The sequence below is a fragment of the Lissotriton vulgaris genome, chromosome 5, assembly GCF_964263255.1.
Source record: "Lissotriton vulgaris chromosome 5, aLisVul1.2, whole genome shotgun sequence".
Lineage (NCBI taxonomy): Eukaryota > Metazoa > Chordata > Amphibia > Caudata > Salamandridae > Lissotriton > Lissotriton vulgaris.
The window spans coordinates 1,784,982,413-1,785,007,922 of NC_141693.1; the positions used below are offsets into that span (position 1 = coordinate 1,784,982,413).

Genomic DNA, 25,510 nt, shown 5'->3' on the forward strand with positions numbered 1-25,510 from the left:
AGGGCGTGTGAGGGCGAGTGAGGGTGAGTGAGGGTGTGGGTGAGGGGTTGAGGGTGAGTGAGGGTGAGGGGGAGGGTGAGTGAGGGTGAGGTATTGAGGGTGAGGGGTTGAGGTTGGGTGAGGGTGAGTGAGGGTGAGGTATTGAGGGTGAGGGGTTGAGGTTGAGTGAGGGTGAGGGGTTGAGGGTGAGTGAGGGTGAGGGGTTGAGGGTGAGTGAGGGTGAGGGTGAGTGAGGATGAGGGGTTGAGGGTGGGTGAGGGTGAGTGAGGTTGAGGGTGAGTGAGGGTGAGTGAGGGTGAGGGTGAGTGAGGGTGAGTGAGGGTGAGTGAGGGTGAGTGAGGGTGAGTGAGGGTGAGTGAGGGTGAGTGAGGGTGAGTGAGGGTGAGTGAGGGTGAGGGTGAGTGAGGGTGAGGGGTTGAGGGTGAGTGAGGGTGAGTGAGGGTGAGTGAGGGTGAGGGGTTGAGGGGTTGAGGGTGAGTGAGGGTGAGGGTGAGTTAGGGTGAGGGGTTGAGGGTGGGTGAGGGTGAGTGAGGGTGAGGGGTCGAGGGTGAGTGAGGATGAGTGAGAGTGAGGGTGAGTGAGGGGTTGAGGGTGAGTGAGGGTGAGGGGTTGAGGGTGAGTGAGGGGTTGAGGGTGAGTGAGGGTGAGTGAGGGTGAGGGTGAGTGAGGGTGAGTGGTTGAGGGTGAGTGAGGGTGAGTGAGGGTGAGGGTGAGTGAGGGTGAGTGAGGGTGAGTGCGGGTGAGTGAGGGTGAGGGTGAGTGAGGGTGAGGTGTTGAGGGTGAGTGAGGGTGAGGGGTTGAGGGTGAGTGAGGGTGAGGGTGAGTGAGGGTGAGTGGTTGAGGGTGAGTGAGGGTGAGTGAGGGTATGTATGTATGTATGTATGTTGAGTTTGAGGGTGAGTGAGGGTGAGGTGTTGAGGGTGAGTGAGGGTGAGGTGTTGAGGGTGAGTGAGGGTGGGTGAGTGAGGGTGAGGGGTTGAGGGTGAGTGAGGGTGAGTGAGGGTGAGGGTGAGTGAGGGTGAGGGGGTGAGGGGTTGAGGGTGAGTGAGGGTGGGTGAGGGTGAGGGGTTGAGGGTGAGTGAGGGTGAGGTGTTGAGGGTGAGTGAGGGTGAGTGAGGGTGAGGGTGAGGTGTTGAGGGTGGGTGAGGGTGAGTGAGGGTGAGTGAGGGTGAGGGGTTGAGGGTGAGTGAGGGTGAGGGTGAGTGAGGGTGAGGGGTTGAGGGTGAGGGGTTGAGGGTGAGTGAGGGTGAGGGGTTGAGGGTGAGTGAGGGTGAGGGGTTGAGGGTGAGTGAGGGTGAGGGTGAGTGAGGATGAGGGGTTGAGGGTGGGTGAGGGTGAGTGAGGTTGAGGGTGAGTGAGGGTGAGGGTGAGTGAGGGTGAGTGAGGGCGTGTGAGGGCGAGTGAGGGTGAGTGAGGGTGTGGGTGAGGGGTTGAGGGTGAGTGAGGGTGAGGGGTTGAGGGTGAGTGAGGGTGAGGGTGAGTGAGGGTGAGGTATTGAGGGTGAGGGGTTGAGGTTGGGTGAGGGTGAGTGAGGGTGAGGTATTGAGGGTGAGGGGTTGAGGTTGAGTGAGGGTGAGGGGTTGAGGGTGAGTGAGGGTGAGGGGTTGAGGGTGAGTGAGGGTGAGGGTGAGTGAGGATGAGGGGTTGAGGGTGGGTGAGGGTGAGTGAGGTTGAGGGTGAGTGAGGGTGAGTGAGGGTGAGTGAGGGTGAGTGAGGGTGAGTGAGGGTGAGTGAGGGTGAGTGAGGGTGAGTGTGAGTGAGGGTGAGTGAGGGTGAGGGGTTGAGGGTGAGTGAGGGTGAGGGGTTGAGGGTGAGTGAGGGTGAGTGAGGGTGAGGGGTTGAGGGTGAGTGAGGGTGAGGGTGAGTTAGGGTGAGGGGTTGAGGGTGGGTGAGGGTGAGTGAGGGTGAGGGGTTGAGGGTGAGTGAGGATGAGTGAGAGTGAGGGTGAGTGAGGGGTTGAGGGTGAGTGAGGGTGAGGGGTTGAGGGTGAGTGAGGGGTTGAGGGTGAGTGAGGGTGAGTGAGGGTGAGGGTGAGTGAGGGTGAGTGAGGGTGAGGGTGAGTGAGGGTGAGTGGTTGAGGGTGAGTGAGGGTGAGTGAGGGTGAGGGTGAGTGAGGGTGAGTGCGGGTGAGTGAGGGTGAGGGTGAGTGAGGGTGAGGGTGAGGTGTTGAGGGTGAGTGAGGGTGAGGGGTTGAGGGTGAGTGAGGGTGAGTGAGGGTGAGTGGTTGAGGGTGAGTGAGGGTGAGTGAGGGTATGTATGTATGTATGTATGTTGAGTTTGAGGGTGAGTGAGGGTGAGGTGTTGAGGGTGAGTGAGGGTGAGGTGTTGAGGGTGAGTGAGGGTGGGTGAGTGAGGGTGAGGGGTTGAGGGTGAGTGAGGGTGAGTGAGGGTGAGGGTGACTGAGGGTGAGGGGGTGAGGGGTTGAGGGTGAGTGAGGGTGGGTGAGGGTGAGGGGTTGAGGGTGAGTGAGGGTGAGGTGTTGAGGGTGAGTGAGGGTGAGTGAGGGTGAGGTGTTGAGGGTGGGTGAGGGTGAGTGAGGGTGAGTGAGGGTGAGGGGTTGAGGGTGAGTGAGGGTGAGGGGTTGAGGGTGAGGGGTTGAGGGTGAGGGGCTGAGGGTGAGTGAGGGTGAGGGGTTGAGGGTGAGTGAGGGTGAGTGAGGGTGAGGGGTTGAGGGTGAGTGAGGGTGAGAGGTTGAGGGTGAGTGAGGGTGAGGGGTTGAGGGTGATAGAGGATGAGTGAGAGTGAGGGTGAGTGAGGGGTTGAGGGTGAGGGGTTGAGGGTGAGTGAGGGTGAGGGGTTGAGGGTGAGTGAGGGTGAGGTGTTGAGGGTGAGGGTGGGTGAGCGTGAGGGTGAGCGTGAGGGTGAGTGAGGTGTTGAGGGTGAGGAGTTGAGGGTGAGTGAGGGTGAGGGGTTGAGGGTGAGTGAGGGTGAGGGTGAGGGGTTGAGGGTGAGTGAGGGTGAGGGGTTGAGGGTGAGTGAGGGTGAGGTGTTGAGGGTGAGTGAGGGTGAGGGTGGGTGAGCGTGAGGGAGGGGTTGAGGGTGAGGTGTTGAGGGTGAGTGAGGGTGTGGGTGAGGGGTTGAGGGTGAGGGGTTGAGGGTGAGTGAGGGTGAGTGAGGGTGGGTGAGGGTGAGGGGTTGAGGGTGAGGTGTTGAGGGTGAGTGAGGGTGAGTGAGGGTGAGGGTGAGGTGTTGAGGGTGAGTGAGGGTGGGTGAGTGAGGGTGAGTGAGGGTGAGTGAGGGTGAGGGTGGGTGAGGGGTTGAGGGTGAGGGGCTGAGGGTGAGTGAGGGTGAGGGGTTGAGGGTGAGTGAGGGTGAGGGGTTGAGGGTGAGTGAGGGTGAGAGGTTGAGGGTGAGTGGTTGAGGGTGATAGAGGATGAGTGAGAGTGAGGGTGAGTGAGAGGTTGAGGGTGAGGGGTTGAGGGTGAGTGAGGGTGAGGGGTTGAGGGTGAGTGAGGGTGAGGTGTTGAGGGTGAGGGTGGGTGAGCGTGAGGGTGAGCGTGGGGGTGAGTGAGGTGTTGAGGGTGAGGTGCTGAGGGTGAGTGAGGGTGAGGGGTTGAGGGTGAGTGAGGGTGAGGTGTTGAGGGTGAGTGAGGGTGGGTGAGGGTGAGTGAGGGTGAGGTGTTGAGGGTGAGTGAGGGTGGGTGAGGGTGAGTGAGGGTGAGTGAGGGTGAGGGGTTGAGGGTGAGGGTGAGTGAGGGTGAGGGGTTGAGGGTGAGGGGCTGAGGGTGAGTGAGGGTGAGGGGTTGAGGGTGAGTGAGGGTGAGAGGTTGAGGGTGAGTGAGGGTGAGGGGTTGAGGGTGATAGAGGATGAGTGAGAGTGAGGGTGAGTGAGGGGTTGAGGGTGAGGGGTTGAGGGTGAGGGGTTGAGGGTGAGTGAGGGTGAGGTGTTGAGGGTGGGTGAGCGTGAGGGTGAGCGTGAGGGTGAGTGAGGTGTTGAGGGTGAGGAGTTGAGGGTGAGTGAGGGTGAGGGGTTGAGGGTGGGTGAGGGGTTGAGGGTGAGTGAGGGTGAGGGGTTGAGGGTGAGTGAGGGTGAGGTGTTGAGGGTGAGTGAGGGTGAGGGTGGGTGAGCGTGAGGGAGGGGTTGAGGGTGAGGTGTTGAGGGTGAGTGAGGGTGTGGGTGAGGGGTTGAGGGTGAGGGGTTGAGGGTGAGTGAGGGTGGGTGAGGGGTTGAGGGTGAGTGAGGGTGAGGTGTTGAGGGTGAGTGAGGGTGAGTGAGGGTGAGGTGTTGAGGGTGAGTGAGGGTGGGTGAGTGAGGGTGAGTGAGGGTGAGGGGTTGAGGGTGAGGGGCTGAGGGTGAGTGAGGATGAGGGGTTGAGGGTGAGTGAGGGTGAGGGGTTGAGGGTGAGTGAGGGTGAGAGGTTGAGGGTGAGTGAGGGTGAGAGGTTGAGGGTGAGGGGTTGAGGGTGATAGAGGATGAGTGAGAGTGAGGGTGAGTGAGGGGTTGAGGGTGAGGGGTTGAGGGTGAGTGAGGGTGAGGGGTTGAGGGTGAGTGAGGGTGAGGTGTTGAGGGTGAGTGAGCGTGAGGGTGAGCGTGGGGGTGAGTGAGGTGTTGAGGGTGAGGAGTTGAGGGTGAGTGAGGGTGAGGGGTTGAGGGTGAGTGAGGGTGAGGGGTTGAGGCTGAGTGAGGGTGAGGGGTTGAGGGTGAGTGAGGGTGAGGTGTTGAGGGTGAGTGAGGGTGAGGGTGGGTGAGCGTGAGGGAGGGGTTGAGGGTGAGGTGTTGAGGGTGAGTGAGGGTGTGGGTGAGGGGTTGAGGGTGAGTGAGGGTGAGGGGTTGAGGGTGAGTGAGGGTGTGACCATATCCATTCCAGACACTGATAATTAATTGGCGACAAAAGTTATTATTTGACGTGGCATATCTTAATTGCTAGGTTTTTTAATTACTAGTTGATGTTTAATTTTTGTAATCATTTTTTTAAGTATGCACCTCTTAAAAAATAAATAAAAATATTGCTTGTTATGTATTTCCATTTGTAGACCTAGAATAGTTATGGTGCATTGTATGTAGCTTTAAAAAATAAAAATGTAGACTGCTCAATGTATTTCCGTGAATAGATGCAGGTTGCCTCTTTCTGTCAAATAATATCCCTTGTTCAACTTACTATAGTGGCGCGGCATACTATGAAGCAGAGGAGGATTGACTGTCAGAGCCTTGCTCTTTCCTCTCTTGCCAACAGGGCTACTCCAGAATAAGACCACGAAAACCATAATTTGTGAAACATGGCCATTTGACTCGCAGCCCGGTCAGTGGAGGGGCTCCGCTTTCTGATCCGTAGAGGCTGATGCGCAGTCACTTTCTTGAAGAGGAAATGGGGAATAAAAACTTTACTTTTGCAGTGATGTCGATGAACCTGGCTTGATGTCACACTGCTGCATTGTGCTGATTTTCTAAGTAAAAACATGCATAGTGAGGAGCACTAATACGGGTTTGAGATGGTGGAAGAGCTGCTTATCTCTTATGGAGATAGATTATCTGGGGGGAGGAAGGGCTCCTAATGGGAAGTGTAGACGGGGAGAAATTGAGAAAAAAAAGCTGAGCAGGGAGGGTGTTATTGCGGCTATCTGTTTGCCCGAGGGGAGGAGAAATGCAGGCCTGAGGCAGAGCACACGCTGAGAAGCTTGTGGGAGGGGGGCTGGGCTGCCTTTGATCTGGTAATGCGAGGCAGGCAGGCAGGGGGCTGGTGGCATTGTGCACGCGCTTTTTAGGGCTTGCGCTTGCGCAATGACCTAAAAAGCACATGCACTTGAAGAAATCGCCAGTGGAATCGCCAGTGGTGGATCAACACTGGATAAGCCGTAATAGAGCTTCGCCAGCGATGCGCAGAAGCGCATCAGCAGGCGAGCCCTAAAAAAGGTACGGCAGTCGTTTATAGTTTATATGAAGCGGGGATATTGACTATGTCTAACAAGCTGCAGAAATCTTGAATATGTGAAATTACGTTTTCCTCATACAAGTCACCATAGGTGGAGGAACAGCAAGGAAATGTAGACACTCTGGTGATTAATCTGGCTCTTGGACAGCCTGTGTTTTAATGATGCATTCAGATATCAGTTCCGCCTTGCTTTTAAATGCTTTGTAACACAACAAAGTGAATACTTTTGCAGTGATTGTACCTGTGACACTGAAGAATTATTATAAATAAAGTGTTTAAAAAAGAGAAAGCATTTAAACTTCTTATTTAGAGTAGTCAGCGGAGGGGTCACTGTGTGATCAAAAACGTGCAATGGAAATACTGATTTTGGTGACATGTTTTCGTCAATTTGCTGCTGAAATTAGCAGAGTGGAAAGAGCCAAGATTACTCGGTTTCAATGAGTATGACAGAAGCAGCCAAGGACAGATTAATTCACTTGCAAAGTTCTTCTTCCTTTCCTTAATTTATTAATCTGCTACTGTACTGTAAGTAAACACAGATTACAAGAATGACAAAAGAAAGGAAGGAAGCCCAGAAGAAGCCATTGCAATTTCTGTAGTTTCCTGCTTTGATCGTTCAGAAGATTCTTTGGAAACTATGTAAAAAGGAACTGTGAATGGTCCCTGGTCTGAAAATGGAAAGCAGCACCAGCATAAGGCTAGGTTGTTTCTCTGTTGTGGCGTAGGTAGGCATAGGATTGAGACCTAAGTTAAACTGCCTCACAGGAATCTTGTAAGAACCTAATCATCATCTGAGAAGAAAACAGTTTTGGCTCCTTTACATTGGATCTTCTATTAATCATACTGATAATCATCAATTGCTTTTACTAACTGCTACAAAGATAAAAGAAGTAAAAGCTCCCAGTGTGATTAGGGATGTCTCCTAAACAATCTGTAGGTTTTAAATCCTGTGGAGTGCATGCTACAGGCTGTCTGTGACAGACCCACACCTGGTTTGTTTATGGTGCTTTAAACCGTTCCATTACTCCAAGGCCTGCCAAGACTGCCCAGTGATGATCCCCAAGGCGGCCTTGAAGCTCCTGGTCTACTAACACTGGATGACACCCCACTGCTTTAGGTCCCAGTTGAGTGGAAAGTCCCCGGTCTCGGAGTCTCTCCCATCAGTCATCATCATGGTCAAAATCTTAAAACGGGTAAGTCCCACAAGAAAAAGAAGGCCAAGAAGTCAAATCATTCGGTGAGTTTACCAGGCCGATCCAGGTCATGGGACGAGGTGTGGGAACCGTGCCACAAGTCTAGATCCCATCCTCACACTTGACCCGTGGAGCTTGAGTCTGGGTCCGCTTCACGCAACTCAGAATTTCCGTGAGCCGGAGCAGCCTTTTTATAAGGTCATGCATCTCATATTTAGACAAGCTGACCCTCCGCAGTGCCTTCAGGCCCCTTGGGTTCTGAAGGTGCCCCAACTGTACTCACACCAGCGGTTTCACCCTCTGTGCCAGTTGTACCCTCTGCATCTGTTCCTAGATCAGGAAGGAGTCTGGTCGTGAATCCACAACCTTCGCTGGAGTCTGTTGCAGTGGCATTGTTCCCAGCGCTGCCAACCCCATCTTCATCCCAAACTCTGATACGGAGCTGGACCAGTGTCGTCCAGACCAAGACTGGCTCGACCGGTGCAGCCTTGACCAGACCCTCCAGGTCAGAGACAGTATCATCCTTCTTTGACAGGCACTATGAAGAATATGAATGGGGCGGATGTGAGGATCCTTACAATTAACCTGACCCTCCCTGGAGTAGCACTTGGTGAGGATAACTGGTATGAGGAACTGGCTGATTCCAGTGGTCCGGACACCACACCAGACACTTCTTACGGAGAACAGGGCTTCATTTGCTATGGTGGTTCCGAGGACGGCTGAGGTCCTGGATCTTACGTTGCCCTCAGTGGCAGTCAAGACCAATGTCTTGACAGAAGTGCTTCAACCCGGGGAAGCCCCCATGGATCTTCTTCTCCCCTTTAATGAAGCCCTCACTTATGTCCTAATTGGGACCTTGACCAAGGCTTGCACAGGTGCTCCTGTGTACAGGACGATCGACCACCGCCACTCCCGGATCTTTCAACTCAAGTTTCCACATTGAGTATCTCACCCCGAAGGGCCTGGTCGTCCAGGCCCAATGTCCAAGATGAATGCTGGTGTGTTCCTTACCACACCAATGGATAGGGAATCCAGAAGGCTGGACACTTTTGGAAAGAGGATGTTCTCTTCTGCCAGCCTTGCCCTGAGGTCTGTTAACACCATGTGCCTCTTGGGCCTGTATACCCAGACAGTATGAGACTTAGTTGCGCATGTGCTGCTTATGGTCTCGGAGGAGGACCAAGTCATCCAGACCAAGGTTACTGTTGATTGCAGGAACGCAGCAAAGTTCATGATTCACTGTGGACTGGACATGATAGGATCACTGGGTAGTGCTTCATCAGTGGCACTTCGTCACCAAGCCTGGATGAGGTCAACTGGTTTCCCTTATAGACATGCCCTTAAACGACACTCGCCGCTTTGGTGACCAGGCAGATTCAGCGCTCAAGTGCTTCAAGAACAGTAGGTCTACATCCCCGTTTTTGGGACTCTCCATGACTCCATGCCCCCAACTAGCCCCATATCACCTTCTGCTCCTTCTGTGGTTACAGTAGAGACTACCAGATGCATCCATTTCCTTCCAGCCACCGCAGGTAGTAGACTTGTCAGTCCTTCCACGGCTGCTGATGCGGCACTGCAGGCTGTTTATAACTTCAGACAAGTGGGTGCTCCATATTGTTCAGAGGGGTTATGTCCTTCTATTCACGGAAACCCCACTAACCATTCCACCATCCTCAGTTTGCCTGACGGAGGACCACCTCTCCATGCTGCATCAGGACATGCAGGATCTTTTGGCCAAAGGAGCCACTGAGAGGGAGCCAACATCAGAAGTAGGTTGTGATTGCTATTCTAGCAACTTTCTATTTCTAGTGCTAAACAATAAAGGCCTCCACCCTACACTAGACCTGCTCTCTCTGAACTACTTCACGAAAAAGGAGAAATTCAAAATGCTCAGGTCCTATCTGCCTTGGATCCACAAGACTGGATGGTAACGTTGGACTTGCAGGACACGTATTTCCATATATCAGTTTTGCTGGCCCATAGACATTACCTGCAGTTCACTGTGGGCCACAAATACTTTTAGTTTGGTGTGCTCCCCTTTTGCCTCAACAGGTGTTCACAAAAGCGATAGCGATGGATGCAGCCCATCTCCAGAGGTCATGGGTTCCAGTTTTCCCCTACCTCCACTATTGGTTGCTGAAAGTGGGTTCGCCCCAGGCGGTTCTTACCCACCTCCAGACTACAGCAGACATCCTGCATTCACTAGGGTTCTCTACCAACGTGCCGAGGTCACACCTGACTCCCTCAGAGACAATTCCATTCATCAGAACCATTCTGGACACAGTGCAGTTCCACACCTATCCTCTGGATTGGCAAGTTTAGGATATTCAGGCTATGATTTTGCTGTTTCAGCCTCTATTCGGCTGGGTCTCCTGGCTTCCTGCTGGTGGTACATGCCTGCTGGCACATGCAGGCTCTGCAGTGGGACCTGATATTGGCACTGAAGGCCTCCCTCCTTTCCATGTACAGAAGGCTGGTTCAGGTGTTCACTGACAACACCACCGTCATGTAGATGGGATGGGTTGAGGTCTGTGCCAGAAGGCTCCTCTACACCGCTAGACATGGCTGGAACGTTAGGACATTTTCCTGGTCCCCACCAGGAGACCCCACAGGTATTCCTGGTGGGGTCTCTGAACGCCAGGGCACACAAGCTCAGCCATCAATGCCTCTCCAATTATGAATGGTGTCTACGACTGGATTTAGTACCCTATCCCTTCTGTGACTGGGTGAATTATTCCCCTCCACTCACAACGAGCAATATCAGCACTTCTGTGTGTTAGCGTTTCGAAGGCAGCTCTCGTTCAGAGATGTGTTTCATCTTGGGTGCGGCTCAAGACTCCTGCACGCCTCATGCTGATACCACTCCTGCCCAGAGTTCTGAAGAAGATCAGGATGGACTGGGGCTAAGTCATCTTTGTGGCTCCGGATTGGGCACGCAAAGGTATGGTATACTGAACTCCTGAGCATGAGCACTGATCCTCCAATCAAGCTGTCCCTTTGGGACGATCTTCTGTTGCAGCAACAGGGATGTTCTGCAGCTTAACCTGTGCACACTATGCCTTCATGCATGGAGATTGAGTGTAGACAGTTGAGAGTCTAAGATCTCCCTTCCAAAGTCTGTGAGGTTATTTTGTCAGCCAAGCGTCCCTCCACAAATACCGTATACTGCTACAGTTGGGACAAGTTTGTAACTTGGTGCACTGACAACCACATTAACCCTCTGTCTGGTTCTTGTGTGAAGTGTTACTGTTTGAGTTGGATTTAGGACAACAAGGCTTTCCTCTGGGCACAGTTAATGGGTATCCTTCAGCCACCTTAGCTTTTCTGTGGTTGCCGGCTCAACCCTTCCTGTTCAAGTCACCTGTTGTGACACATTTTCTAAAGGGCCCCTTTACACCCAAACCTTTTGTTATGGCCCAATGGGAACAGAACATTGTTTTTAACTTTCTTAATGTGTTCACCTTTAAAACACATGCATTCTTGCCCCCTGAGACTCCTGAGATCAAAACTGTCTTCTTGCTGCCCATTATATCAGCAAGGGTCAGCGAACTGCAAGCGCTTTCTGTTAACTCTCTGTACACCAGCTTCTTACTAGACAAACTGGTTCTCTACACATGTGCCTCCATTCTGCCTGAGGTGGTGACTCCTTTCCATGTCGGCCAAAGCATCACTCTGCCAACATGTTATGGTCCCTCTAAGGAGAAGAGACTCCATCACAAGCCCCAAAAAGAGTGTAGTCATTCACTATTGATTGCACTAGAGAACACCTGGTGGAAGAGGAGCTCTTTGTTGGGTTTACTGGGGCAAAGAAGGAGAAAGCAGTGCAGAAACAGACCATCTCCAGATGGATTGTACTGTGCATTAAGATCTGATATACACTGGCCAAAAAGCAACCCCCTCAGGGCTTGAGGACTCATTCCACCAAGCCAAAGCTGCAACCACTGCACCAACCTGGACATATGTTAGGCTGCAAAGTGGGCATCTTTGCACATGTTCACCAAACACTACTGTCTTGACAATTAAGTCTGTTATGATGGGCACTTTGCCCGTTCAGGCCATCAGGAATGTTTGGTCTGAACTAGTTTACAGACTCACTTCTGTGGAGGTATTGCTTAGGTATCTAGGTAAGAAATATGTGGCTAGAAGTCTATCAGATGGACAAGTTACTTAACTTTGGTAGTACCTTATCTGATAGAAACTATATCTAGGCGAAGATTCTTCACCAACCCTCTCAAACCCCTCACTTCTGTGAACTGGTTTTCCTACCTAAAAATGGTCCCCGTAGGTCCTTAGTTCTGAAGCCTTCCGATGTGTCTCAGAGATTTTGTTGTGAAAATAGTAATGAAAAGAAACTGATGTCAGCCCGCTGGTATGGCGCTCATATAGGCGCCTCGCAAGTCCCATTCGGCATTGAGGACGCAGATGAGCCATTTTGCGCCACCTACTGGCGTGCAGAAGGTACTGCTCAAGATTTTCTCGATCCAGTCTGACGGCTGGGAAATAGTCTTAGGTAAAGAATCCGTGGCTTGTTAGCGTCTCCACCAGATAAGGCTGCTGAATGTAAGTAACTGGTTCATTTATTTCTTGACAGAGAGTGAGTGTGTAGTGTCTGCTACTCTTTCTTTCTCTTCCTCTGCTGTCACCATGTGGAATGTTTGGTACCCATGACAACTCAGTAGAATGTTGGTTCCTAGCTCTGTGAGTTCAGTTAGGAGCTTGGGACTGAGCTGTAAGGAGACAGCTCCTGGTGGGGTTTTTATATCAATAATTATATCTTATTCCTGACTCGCCACCTTGTGCCATCATACAGAATAAATACCTATTCTACAAAAATCCTATTTTGGATTCCATCTTTATTTCCTTCACTACAGAAAGACATTCTAAAGCCTTATTCACAGACACATTCACATAAAGAGTTAATTGTACCATCTTCATATCCTGCTTGAGCAGCCTTATTCCCAAGAAAGACCAATATCTTCCACCAGGTATCGTTTATAGAGGCCTAAATCAGATTACCATTTGCCTCTTACTAAAGCTATTTTGGAGTCATTCCAAGGAGCAAAATCTTTCCTAAACTTGATTTAAGAAGAGCTTATCATCTGCCGAGAATAGAGGAAGGGAATGGGTACAACATGTAGCACTCCAGTTAAACATTTTTAATATCATGAAATGCCATTTGGACTGTGCAATGCTCCTGTCACTTTTTTAAGCATTTTATAGGTCCAATATTCATAGAAGTCTCAAATAAATGTGTGTTGATCATCTTCCAATTCTCCAGAGACACAATCTGTCCTGTAAACATGGTAAATGTGAGTTTGAAAAAGTTGAAGCTGAGTACTTGGCTTCACACCGCATGGACTCACACTGCAAAAAGGTTCATTGTGGAGACAGACTCTTGTGAACAGAACTATTCAGTACTTTAGAGAGAACATTTAGCCATGAAGATGGGGAGTATTAACTGGAGACATCTGTTGATGGGAACTAGAGAACCATTTTAAATCAAACTGACAATCAGAATTAAAGTTCTTTTCGAAATCTCACTCAAAGTCAGATGGACATTTTTTTTCTCCAGAATGACCTAATCATCACCTATATTTAGCTTCTAAGAAGGTGGTACTGGGTATTTTATCCCATCGTCATCCTCAATCATCACATACTTAGGATGCACCTGTATTTGTTTTTCAGTTCAGTTTTTTTCTAGAAACGTTTAAGATAGCTAAAGAGAAGATAAATCCAATCAACTGGAAGTTCTTCTTTTAAAGACTCTTCTAGATCAATGAAAATAGCTATATTTCAATCAAGAAGCTATTTTTGCTTCTTCTAAAATTTACAATTGGATTTTAGAAAGCTGTGTCAGTACCCAGCCATTTCAAAAGAAAGACAACTTTGGATTTAGTATTGCAATCATTTTGGTGACCAACTGTACATCTTCAGCTTCAAACATATGTTCTTGATATCCTATTTCATCTTTTTCTTTTGAGTTTTATATAGCGTGAACTCGACCCGAAGGTATCAGAGTGCTATACCTTTTGCATATTTCCAGTGTTTACCAGCACCTCTTGAGCTCTGGCATATGATTTCCAAAGATTTTATAACAGATTTTATAGCTGCTAAAATATATGCTTTGCTAATAGTTACTATTGACACCTTTTCTTTAACCACATTAACAGCAGTTGAAGTAATGTTGTAATGGTTTCTTGACTGATGTGTTTTGATTTAATGAGTTGCATCATACCATTGTTTCCGAAAGAGCAACTTACTATTGCTCAAATTTTTGGAGAGCCTTATGTAATCCATTGGGAATTGAAAACGTATTATCTTCTGGTTTAAATCCCCAGTCTATTGTTGGTTTGGATGTTTTATAGATTCTGAAAGGATACCCTCGGCAGCGACTTGTATACCTATGATCATTGCTATGTTTGAATATTGCTTGTTGGGGGCACACCCCATTGGATGGAAAAATTCTATTAAAAAATTGTTTAAAAAAAAAAAACCCAGTCTAATGGGTTACCTGAGCAAATAAATCCGCGCCTGGAGCAATATTTATTATGCTTTCTTGATTAAACTAAAAATAGTTTGTTTTTCTATTTATCAATTACGAAATTCTCCAACAACACTACTACCCATAATGCCATCACAGTTTCTCCTTTCTTATGTATGCAGGGATTTCATCAGAGAATATTTCAATTATCTCCTTCAATTGACTTTTTGGTTCCTGCGACTGCTGCTAGTTTGAAGGAGTATGCTCAGAAAAAAAGATCACATTCTGCTTTACTCAAGAAGAGAAGGTCAAAGGTCTGCCAATCTTCTTGTTTAATCAGTTCATGCCTTGCCAGTTACATTTCAACACAGCTTTTTGATCTTTTTGATTATTAATCAGATCAGTTCTCTTGAAAAGTTCATTCTGCGTTTCATTAATTGAAAACATATTTTCTTGATCCTTACCATCAGGCTTCAGATGAACTTCCAGAAGTTATGTTTCAAGTGCAACCTGAATAGGAAGTTCATAAATTTGTTATACTCAAATTTTTTCAGTTTGTCTTCAATTTCTGACCCACAGGAATGTTTATTCTTCTAATGAGCATTCTTGGAAAGATTAATCTTCAATATATGTTTTTTCCAACAACACCCTGATATGCCCAGCACTCTGGAGGGGTTGTGGCAGGGGCAGACCTCTGTTTTAAATGTACTAAGAATGCAAACGGGAACTCCTCAGAGGCCTCAGTGAGCCAAAAAGCTGGTAGGGCAGCTAGCACTGACAGGTACCACATCCAGTATGTTACTGCGCACCCACAGAGCATCAGCCACCCTGGAGTCCCCAAGCTCGTTGTCGCCTATTGCGATGTTTCACAAACTAGTATGAGTGCCGTGCGAGAAGGAAAGCTGGAGAATGCTGCACTAGAAGAAGGATATCAAACTCCGGATTCTTCATCTAGCTGATGAACACCATGGATCCCACAAAGGGTGAGAGGACAAGCTCTATATAGCTGTGTAATGATGATGGGGATTAGCCCATGGAATGCCAACAGAGATTCCTGATCCAAGATGAGTCATTCTGTGATGACAGTTTTTGTTATTATCAAATTTAAACTATTTCCAAATTTAAATGCAAAGCATCAGTCAACATATTGTTTATAAAGTTATTCGCATCTTTGCTTCCATTTGTGCCCCAAAATGTCTCTTCTTTTCTACAATATTCTGGAATTCTTCAACTGGATTTGTTGGTTGGCATTTATCTCCTTGATGATATCAGGAAGAGTTTGGTGCCTTGCTGTTACTCTTAAATCCAATTTTCATCTTCAATCAAGAGAAACAAGATTGCCAAGGAGGCTTTTTTCATTTGTGAGCTTTCTTCCTAACAGTGATCCTCTTAATGAGAAGCTTGCCACTTTTCACATATTCTAGCTCGTGCAGGGAGGCATGGTATGTACTTGGAACAGTAGTCCTTTCCTTGGAGAAGATCTGCCAGACCTTTTCACTCTAGCACTTGACACCTTCAGGGCCAGGTTAACGTCTTGTAAATACCCCAATAGAATAAAATGTAATAAAATGATTTTCTTTTCTTCTACTTCTTCAACTCCTGACCCTTCCCAATCTGATTTGCCTGCCTACAACCTTGGTATTCCTGTCATCTGTGCTTCCTTCTCCTCCACTTATCAAACCACAGTCTACATGGCTCCGCCTTGGCCCCTTTGTCGGGTTACGTAACTTGGTGGACCATCCATATGTCTTCTAAAAATGTTAACAGTATTCTTGGTTCATCATGCAATGACCAGCTTGCTTTAGAGCTCCGTACAATGTTTGCAGTTTACGGTACCATTATCTTGTCCAGGGCATTTCTATGACTAGCCACATCACATCATTTAGTGAAGGTATAAACTCTTAAAGATATTCATTTTTATTTCTTATTATCTTCCTATATTTTTTTTCCATTCTGCTTGTTCTACCATACACACTGTTCTTTGTTTATCTACATATTTGAAAAGAATTCTGAGCATCTCGAATGATGACTTGTTTTTGTGTGCTCCCAATATATCAATACTTCTGAATTTGAATCCTTTATGGGTGATGCAGTTATTATGCATAGTATCCTGAGTATTCTGGACAAATATAGAAATTTTGTAGAGTAAAGAGGTGGACATTACCACCTGCTTTTCTTCTTCCTTAATTTTTGAACTTGTATGTCACAGCACACTATTCAATGAAAAACGTAGAATTTAATTAATCAATGATGTTCCTGGCATTTCGTCAAAAAAGTCTGCTAATTTTGTCCTCTTACTAAACCTTGGCTTTGTGTGGCATGCAGCATGATTGGTTTCTATCTGTGTATGTCAAAGATCCTTTTATTACAAAACACTTAGCCATACAAAGACTGTAAAAGAAGGCTATTAAATTTTGTCTGGCTTTCTGGCGGGAATTAATTGCACAACCTTTTTTATTTTACTCTGTAAAATGTCTGTGACAAAACTTCTGTGAGGCAGAAACAGTGACGCCTCAAGTTACCACGTACTTTGGTAATACCACAGAGTCTGACTTTTTCACTACAGTCATAAATGTGCGACTGTATTTTCAACTGTGCACTTGCTTTAACGAACATGTTTTTATTAGACCACATTTATTTCCACTATCATCCCATAAATAAATGTTTATCCTACATATCCTACACCATTATCCTACACACATACATACATACACATTTTAGGTTTCCTCTTTGATTCAGACTGCACATTTCTTGGGCATTACTCAACTACTCTGTAATTCCCTACTGTGAAGACATTTATGAGAAGGCTGGGTGCAAAAGCCACTGCAATTTGGGCAATAACATGCAAAATACTGATATACTCCTACCTTTACTTCCCTTTTAGAGTCACATCCATCATCACCCTGGTAGCATAAATAGTGGACTAAGTAACAGCTTATACCTCAGCTTCCTAGCCAGCAAGTTAGGATGCCACTAAAGGATTCAGTGCTCTAACACCTGTATTCTGATAGGGTCCCAGAGATCAGAACACAGAACAGCTCTAAAGCAGCTAAAACTAGCAAAATGCTCAAATGTCAAGGCCTTTCACCACAATATAGGTCTTAAAAATCCCATTACTACAATCCCAAATGCAATCTTTGACTCTCCTACACCTGCCTTTTGTAAATATTACAAATAAACCTAGAGGTCATTGCCCCTTCATAAAAGCTGTCATATCCATGATGTTTCTCTCATTTGATGTGCCTGCCCAGTACACTGCTCATAAGCTTCTTTCTTTCTTTATCTGCACCAAGAAGTGTCTCAGGAAAGCATTGACGTTTACAAAAACATTTAACATAAAAGAATGGGATTTAGACATATAAGCATTTAGACACATACACATCTAATAGACAGAGTTCTACAAAAAACAGAAGCTGATAAGAAAATCAGAAAGGACTGAACAGTGGATAAGACATTAAGACATTTATTTATATTTTCAGGTAAACTCTGGCCATAGTGGATATGCTTAGAGTCTATATCTAAATAAGGGCATGTAAGACCCAATACACTCTAAACACAACTGTAACTGGCCGATTGTGAAAATTAAATTGTTTCCACTTACAAACTAATAGCAGTCAATGCACCCATGTCCCTGTAAATTGGGTTTATAAAGACCTAGCATTTTAAAGGTCTATGACAACCACCCACATTTTGAACTTATTTTTATAGAAATATTTGTGGAATTTAGATGACTTTCTCCTGTTGATCTGATAACTCCCAAATCCCTTCCGGTCTAAAGGGCACCCTATTCCTACGGGTGTGTGTTTTGGCACAGGAAATCACCTTTTCTCTAAAAGGAGGGTGACATATTACATACTCTTGTGAACAAAAACATTAAGAATATGCTTTGCATTTATACTGTTTATTGTACTACTGAATATTGACAAGAGCAATATACATACAATATTAAGGACATAATATCGAGGGACAAAATATCAAAAGGTAAGTGTATACAGTGAAGTATAGATTCACTATTCACAACCCCACATCTACGTACTTTGAATATTTATGTACTGCGGAGGTACATATGGGTGGAGTTAGGTATAGAAAATCTCGACTTGCTTACCTGTCGATATCTTTTTTTCAATATTTAGTACCCTTGATATTCTAACTATGATATTTAGTATGCACACCATTTACTGTGCAAATTCAGAGCAGGGGGTTGATTAATCTAATAAACCTATCAGCACATAAAACCACTATCAGATTTGTGGGATACATCAGCAGTTTCATACCTCGTCCTTCAAAGCTCCAAACGCTTCAATTGGTCTCAGCAAGCTGACCTTCAGATGCTCAATTTAAGCAAGCAGAACCATAAAGGTTCATGCATCACTTACCAAATGCTTTCTCCGTAAATACTGCTGGCGGAGGATCACCGGTTTGACTATGAGCATCCATGGAACACAAATAAAGGCGCAGATGACCAGGAAGCATTGAAGGCCAATCTGTTGGGCAAGGAAGGCAGAAGAAAGAGATGCAATTCCCCCAAAAAAGGGAGGATGCTTTTATTGCAGAGTCAATAAAGGTACAGTTATACATTTACTACTTATGCATCTTTGGTAGTCATACCCACAACGTTCATGCAGCTTTGTTGTATGACGGAAAAACGTGACTTACTACTTAAAACTTTTTCTTGAAGTAAAGGGTCAGGGAATGACTATTACTAAAACTAAAATACCTACGAGCAAATAACTATTTTTGCACTTTAACATTATTTGTCTTTCTTCCATTCCGTACCCTACCACACAGAGAACACGGAAGTATGCAAAGAAGTGATGAATGGAATCCTTGAATTAATCTCAGCCAATGGCAATTATTTGGAGCCGCACCCCAATCCATCATTATTTTGCACACCATGCCACCTCAGTTAGAACATTGGCATAAGATGTAATTGTAACTCGAGCACTGAAACAAGTGATAAAAAGAATTGAATGGCCATCTGCTCTCAAGTCTGCATCCGGAATTCAGTATACTGTGGTCAACGTGACTGCCTTTACGGAATGTAGAAATTTAGACCAGTTTATGTATTAGAAGCTACCTTTTTTGCTCATAGCATGTAAGGTCTTGCAAATCTTACTCACAATTCAGTACTGAACATCTCTAAAACACAAAAAAAGCAGAAGCATTGCAGAAATTCATGGGCAAAATTCATAGTTTATTCAAACTGTAGGGTAATAACTAATTTGCTAATGCAAACTGCCCCGATGGAAAAGATCCCACTTAAGGAATTGTTGTGGGCGGCCTCAGCAGGTACTGCTGCGCTCACAGCCATTGAAAAGGTGTTGCAAAAGGACTCCGACCTCGTTAATATCAATGGGGAAAGACTCACTAAATATACATTTTGCAATACAACTGATTAATACATCAGTCGCATTGCAAAATGGAGCACAGGCTGCAACCACACAGACTACTTTGTAACCTGCTCCACTATACATCAGGCCCTGTGCTTTTCTCTCCTTTTTTTAAAATAATAAAACAGTAATGTGCAACAACCTCTATTTTGAAAGATCCATTATTTAACATGTTCATTCCTTAAATTATATACAATTGTTCTGTGCATGGCTTATGTCTCTTGTGCACAGAGTAGGTCTGATACCAGGGCCGGACTGGGAGCCACAACCGGCCCTGGTAAAGTGCTCGGCCGGCCCCCCCCACCCCCTCCCCACTTGGGCCTCCGAGCTCTTTGCCGGGGCCGGTTTTCGGACGATTTTGGTACAGGGCCCATTTTGCAGCTATGCTTCAAAAACGGCCCTGTAACAAAAACGGCCCCGAATCGGTATTTACCGATTCTGTGTTTACCGAATCGGTAAATGGCATGCAGGAAGCACTTTTAAGATTGCTTATGTGCTTTAAGGATTCGTTATTTACCACCAACTGTTAGTTGGTGGTAAATACCGAATACCTTTGAAAATGCAAATCTGTGCATTTTCAACAGTGCCATACGGCAGACATACATGCTCTTAGGGCATGTATGTGTGCCACATGTGCACACAAGCACTATTCAGGGGTGCAACAGGGTGTCAATGTGACACCCTGCCACCCTCGGTAAAATTCAGTATTTTAGAATCGGTAAATTTGGATTACCTACATCTGGTCCTAAGAAACTTAAATTGGGCAAACATCTGAATGATTTAGGTCGTTTTTCCAATCTTGGCTCCCCTACTAGTTATAAAGGGGTTACACGCTGTACATAACATGCAACATCCGGTGCCTTTAAAAACCTGAAGCAATTTCATTTTTTATTTTAAAAAATACAACTAATTGCCACATAGATATTTTAGTAGCGTTTGCTTAGTGTTGATCAGGTCATCCCCAAATCAGCATCATCAGTAAAAGCTATGTATAAGGTGGATGACTGATCAATCCCTCTTTTGTTGGGCAATGCTCTGGAAAAGCAAGGCAAGTTGGCCTGCTCCAAATCAATGGAACTGAATTCAAAACACTAACTGGCATAGGGTGTTTTATCCCAATTATCTAATACTTTGTTACTTTGGTGATTATAAATAAAAAGGGAATTATTTTAGGAAACCATATTTGCTACAACAAAACCTTATATACTTGTGATGTGCCACTGATAAACTGCATACTATGTTCTTACTTCAGTCAAATTAATTACGTATAAACCCTACTAGCTTCAGTGCCAGTTTGTCGACATCACACACCTATCAACTTTATAATCTATTTTTTTCCACAGACAATAAATACAAACTAACATGTTGATGGAGCTAGAGGCATAAACTAAAACAGGAATAACATAACTTGACTTTGAGATAAAAGTCTTTTGATACTGGGTGACGTATATTGAAAAGGAACATGCTATTAAACCCGCTACAATGGACTTTAATACTTGAGCAATTACAACTGAAAATAAACCTGTCAATAATGTTAGATTTCTGCAGGTAATACTGATATAGTCATATTGACAACGTGACACACCTGTCCACTGTAGAGATACTTTATAGACGTGTCTTTATAATTGAAAATGAACATGTTGATGAGATGGATGAGGAGACTTGGGGCGTCCTTGGACGTGCTGGCATCATAGGCACACCACTTGTAGATGATCAGGATCACCAGGTAGCCAAACAAGGAGGACATGAAAATCATTTCCGGGATGAACACCAGGTAAATATTTAGTGTCTTCTTGAAATAACTGGAAAAAGACAAAAACAGATTGTCTTAAACTGTTTTGAAAAGGAATCAACAGACTAATAAGTCAAAGTTTTCAGCAGAACTCAACATTTTGCAGAAGAATTCATCAGTAATTTTCAAATCTAACCATTTCACTGAGGAATTATCTTGAGATATGCACTCTTGACTGCATTTTAATCAATAATCAATGGCATTCTAAGTAAAGAAGCATGGTCTTCATCAATGTGAGTATTAGGCTAAGGGAATGCCATCTTGGCTAAAACGGACCCCCATGGTTAAACATATGATGACTAACAAGCCATTTTGTTTACTCAACTTAAAAACAAAAAAATCAAAAGAAGCAACGTACTGAGATAATGTTTCTATGGAATTCTGGCTCAACTTTCTACAATAAAAGTCCTCTTCAATATGCATTGCAACAATGTTTGTTTTAAAATAGGGGTTTACATAAGTTTGGTTTCAAGGCCTAAGGTCTTTATACTGTGTAGGAACAGAGCACAAAAGGGACCCAGAAACTAAGATGTCAGTATAGTAGACAGAAAACTGACAAAATGAAGAGGTTCTTATTTGTAAGGCAACCAAAGTGCCATTCCCATTGGAGTAGCGACAATCTTAGGCTGGAATGGCTCCACTTGGACTAAGAAAATTGAAAACAAAACCTCTGCTACCTAGATTAAAGCTCTGTGTTTTTACCGGGACTATGTTTTCATTGCACAGGGTGGGACAATAAGAGACAACTTGGATTGGTACTCTTTATCAGTGCTTCTTAACCTTTTGACTGGCTTGGACCCCCACTTAAATCTGGAGCCCGGGGATCCCCACTGAATCCTTATTGGAATCTGGGGACCTCCCCGCTGAGTAACTACTGGAAGCCAGTACCACGGCCTAAGCAATTTTGATCATTTGAACTGCAAAACTATACAGAAAAAACTAAGAAAAAATCATCCATCAAACAAATATTTAAAATGTGAAATATTTTACTTAATTTAAAAACAAGTTTAAAAAAATCTAAACTTGAATGGGAATGTTGGAGCTTTTCTACATTCTACATTCAAAGGAGGCCACTCATCGTCAATTCTGTTTATGCACTTGCACTGCTCCCATAACTCAATATGAGGATACTTCATTTTTAGCCTCCAATTTTAAATTCCTTCACATTTACAGAATGCTTTAACATTTTCAATTGTACATTTTGTTTCTTTATTTAAATAAATTTATTAATCTATTTTAAATTATTTAATTTTTCTAAGCAGTCGCTGACCCCCCGAGCAGGCTTCACAGAATCACAGGGGTCCTTTGACCACATGTTAAGAACCAAAGCTCTACTTTAACAAAAAAGAACCAAATCTCTAGATGTTTGGCTCACAGCAATGTGAAGATAGGAGAGGCCTTTATAAACAGCAATTCTGTGTAAAGAAGCAAGCCCTTCTGAGCCCGTCCGCGCTCAGCGCCACCCATGCAGCCCTGATCTGCCACTCAGTGGAATAGTCCACCTCAGGCTAGTTACTCCGGAGAGGTTCTGTTTGACTATGGGTTAAAATGGCTTGGCCATAATGAATTTCCTAGAAGTGTGGCCTCTCATACAATGCCTACTAAGCCAGGTACTACTTTGGAAAAAGAATTATATCATAAAGATATATCAAACAGGTGGGCGGGCATGCTTTCAATCAACTGCCTACTATCATGGCGGAGAAAAAAAACTTTGGATGGATGGAATAAAAACGTGGCAGAAGAGCTTATACTTCTACCCAGAAAGGGATGCACACTTGGTAAATTATTGTGTTGAGCTAGATGTTCTGATTGTCACTGAAACAATGATTAGAGACTCCTCTTCCCCAGATATCGCAGCCTTATGTCCTATTGGATATTTTACAATTCACCGGTCCATCTGCTCAAGCATGTTGGGAAGTGTAGCAATAATTTGTACTAATAATTTCCTCATTAAAGAACTCGCATTGGGATGGCTGAAATTGAACTTTGCCAGAAGATTACTGACCTTACACATCAGAAATGGCACATATTGAATCCTATATTTGGTCCACGTGATTATATAAAGTGTGGGGATTTCCTTCCCATGGTCTAGACAGATCATTGTCTGGTCAAATTATTTTTTCAAGCTTGCACCTTATAGAGACAAGTAAGCTCTCACTCAACTCGGCTGAAACGCTACTGGAATACATTATGCACCTCAGAGTTTATTAACAAGGTGTCTCAGGCCCCCAAGGTCCCAGCATTTTGATAAAGGGAAAATGCAGCTACTCCTAGGGGTAGAGCCGGCCTTTGATTGTGTCTGACTCTAAAAAGGGTAAGAAACTAGAATATGTGTGGCGTCAGGACTATTGACAAAGCTTAGAGACCCCTGTGGTTATAACGCGCCATATAAATTAAATAAATAAATAAATTGAAGTAAAGCTGGTGTTGAGAAAGTATAAGGACATGGTAGTCTCAGCTAATGCTACTCAAACAACATTTTAGTCACGGATAAGTCCTCCAGGGACACTTTGTTCCCTAGTTAAGTCTTTAGCCTCTTCTAATTTCGCCATCTCAGCCATTATATCATCCTAAAACCTGGTAGAGAGACTTTCTAACTTCTTTGAAGATACAATTTAGACCACCTGTAACACTATGAGCACCTCTGTTCAAACATTCACACATTAAGATCTGTTTGACGAAATTCTTCTCTTTGGGGATGAATCAAGATGGTCAGAATTACATACTGAAGCTATTACTGAATCTCAGCATGATCAGTTGGACTGCTTAGCAGACCAACAGCTGGCAACCTTTGCAAGGCCAATTACGGCCGGCTCCAGACTTGATCTCATCCCTCCTAAATTCTGAAACCCTAGCTAAATCAGTTCTTTCACAACCTCTTGGAGGTACGTATTAGTTACTGTACCCATCCTTGGATCCCTTAAGAATGGAAAAATCCCTTGATTGTCACGCTTCTGAAAAAGTGCAATGCACACAAAACTGACCTCTCCAATCATCAGCCCATATCCCTTCTGCAGTCAAAATTCTGGAGAAACATGCTAACTACTATCAGGGACAACATCCCATCTTATAACTCGCTCAGTCTGGCTTCTGACCAGCTCACGAGATAGAAAGTGCATTGCTGTCGGCCCGGACGACTTGGGAATGGCCATTAATTGCATTGGGGTGACCCTGTGTCTCTCAGAACCTGCATATACCACAGTATATAGTTACAATGGGTTCTGGTGGGAAAGGAATATTTCTTCAACAGTTTATACTTTGTCTTTTCATTTTGACATATCAATAAATGAGTGCAAACGCACGAGTCTAAGTTTCCTTCGTATATTGTCATTCATAAATCGAAGTTACAGAACAAAGTCAAGCAAGAGTGCTTCGGATGGTGACAAAAAGGTGAAGTGCTCCTGCAATGTGATCTAGTGCTTTAAACAAAACAACAAAGTCAACGCATTTATTGACATAAATCAATTACATCAATACAGTGCCTGTTTGTTTTTTGAAAAATTGTACAACAAAGTCTAGCTTTGCTAATAGTAGGTGCTTTCTGCCATGTTCAGAGTAGATGCGGGGCGTAAAATATAGATTGTCAACATTTCAACCCTTTTTAGTCATGTTTATTAAAAAAATCAAAATGGGTCTTCCTCAGGACTAAAAACGTGTGCAGCCTCGAGTCAGAGGAAAATAATTTTACAACCCAGTTTGAATACTGGATCAGGGATCACAAGCAATGTGCTGGGTAGATGAGCCTGCCTCCCTCCGCTCCCCTCCCCCTAAAAACCCTCACCCCCCCTCCCTGCCCTGGCTGGGATGGGGTCATATGCAGGCGGTGCAACTTGTGGCTCCAAGAAGTGTCCACAGGGAAATTGTAACTGCTCCTGTTTATAGGATCCTTCCTATTATTTATGTTAGGGGCGACAGAAGCATCATTTCGGGCAGCAATGCCGAGTGTGGATCCATGTAACAACTTGTTCTTTCACTGACTTCAAAATGGGAAAGAATACTTTGCTGTTGCTCCTTGCTGCGCTTTGGAATGACTTGGGAACAGTGGCTGACAAGGAGGAACCAGTAGCATTGGTGCTCCTTGATGTGTCAGTAGCATTCGATAAAGTGTCTCACTCCATCCTTCTCACAGACTAGTGGAGGTCAGGATTGGTGGAGGAGAACTTTGCTTGTGCAAAGCCTATCTTGAGGGCAAACAACAAGTGGTCTATCTTCCTCCTTAAGTATTGCTTTATTTGTCCTTGGGTCAAGGGGTGACACAAGGGTCTGCACTCAGTCCAACCCAGTTCAATATTTACATTCGTCCTGGTCAAGTCTTATTGCATTGCATCCGTGAATAATGCAGACAACATACAGCTAATCATTACCTTGCAGTGCATGACCACGTTTGCTGCTTGGCTCCAAATAATTTCCCTGAAATTCAATTCCAGTAAGACCGGAGTTCTTTGGATCTCCTACATATCTCAGGCTAGCAATTTGTCCTTGACTTTCGGGCCCCACACCTGAATGGATCCTCCTAGCCCTATAAGATCAGTTGAGAATTTGTGTTTTTTCCTAGAAGACAATTGTCTTTAAAGAAACAGTCCTTCTTGTGGTTGAGGACACTAAGGAAAATTGTCCTATTACTTCCCTTTTGCGCTCGACAGATGGTTATCCAGACCATTATCCTCAGTCACCTTGCGTTCCTCTCTGGTGTGCCGAAGATGCAGGGTCGAAAGCAATGAGAGAGAGAAAAAGAGAGAGAGAGAGAGAGAGAGAGAGAGAGGGAGAGAGAGAGAGAGGGAGAG

General features: G+C 45.3%; 2 protein-coding genes across 7 annotated transcripts in view; one reads left to right on the forward strand and one right to left on the reverse strand.

Annotated features, from left to right (window-relative positions):
- Positions 1-25,510, reverse strand: part of ATP6V0A1 (ATPase H+ transporting V0 subunit a1) — a 260,245-nt gene that overhangs the window by 103,089 nt on the left and 131,646 nt on the right. For all 6 annotated transcript variants that reach the window (XM_086924114.1, XM_086924113.1, XM_086924110.1 and 3 more), the window contains exons 16-17: positions 20,520-20,736; positions 17,921-18,028 (exon numbers count right to left, since the gene is read on the reverse strand). In XM_086924114.1, the coding sequence (XP_086780240.1) occupies positions 17,921-18,028; positions 20,520-20,736 (325 nt within the window). The remainder of the gene's footprint in view (positions 1-17,920; positions 18,029-20,519; positions 20,737-25,510) is intronic.
- Positions 1-25,510, forward strand: part of LOC147717174 (uncharacterized) — a 130,990-nt gene that overhangs the window by 88,880 nt on the left and 16,600 nt on the right. The window lies entirely within an intron of this gene.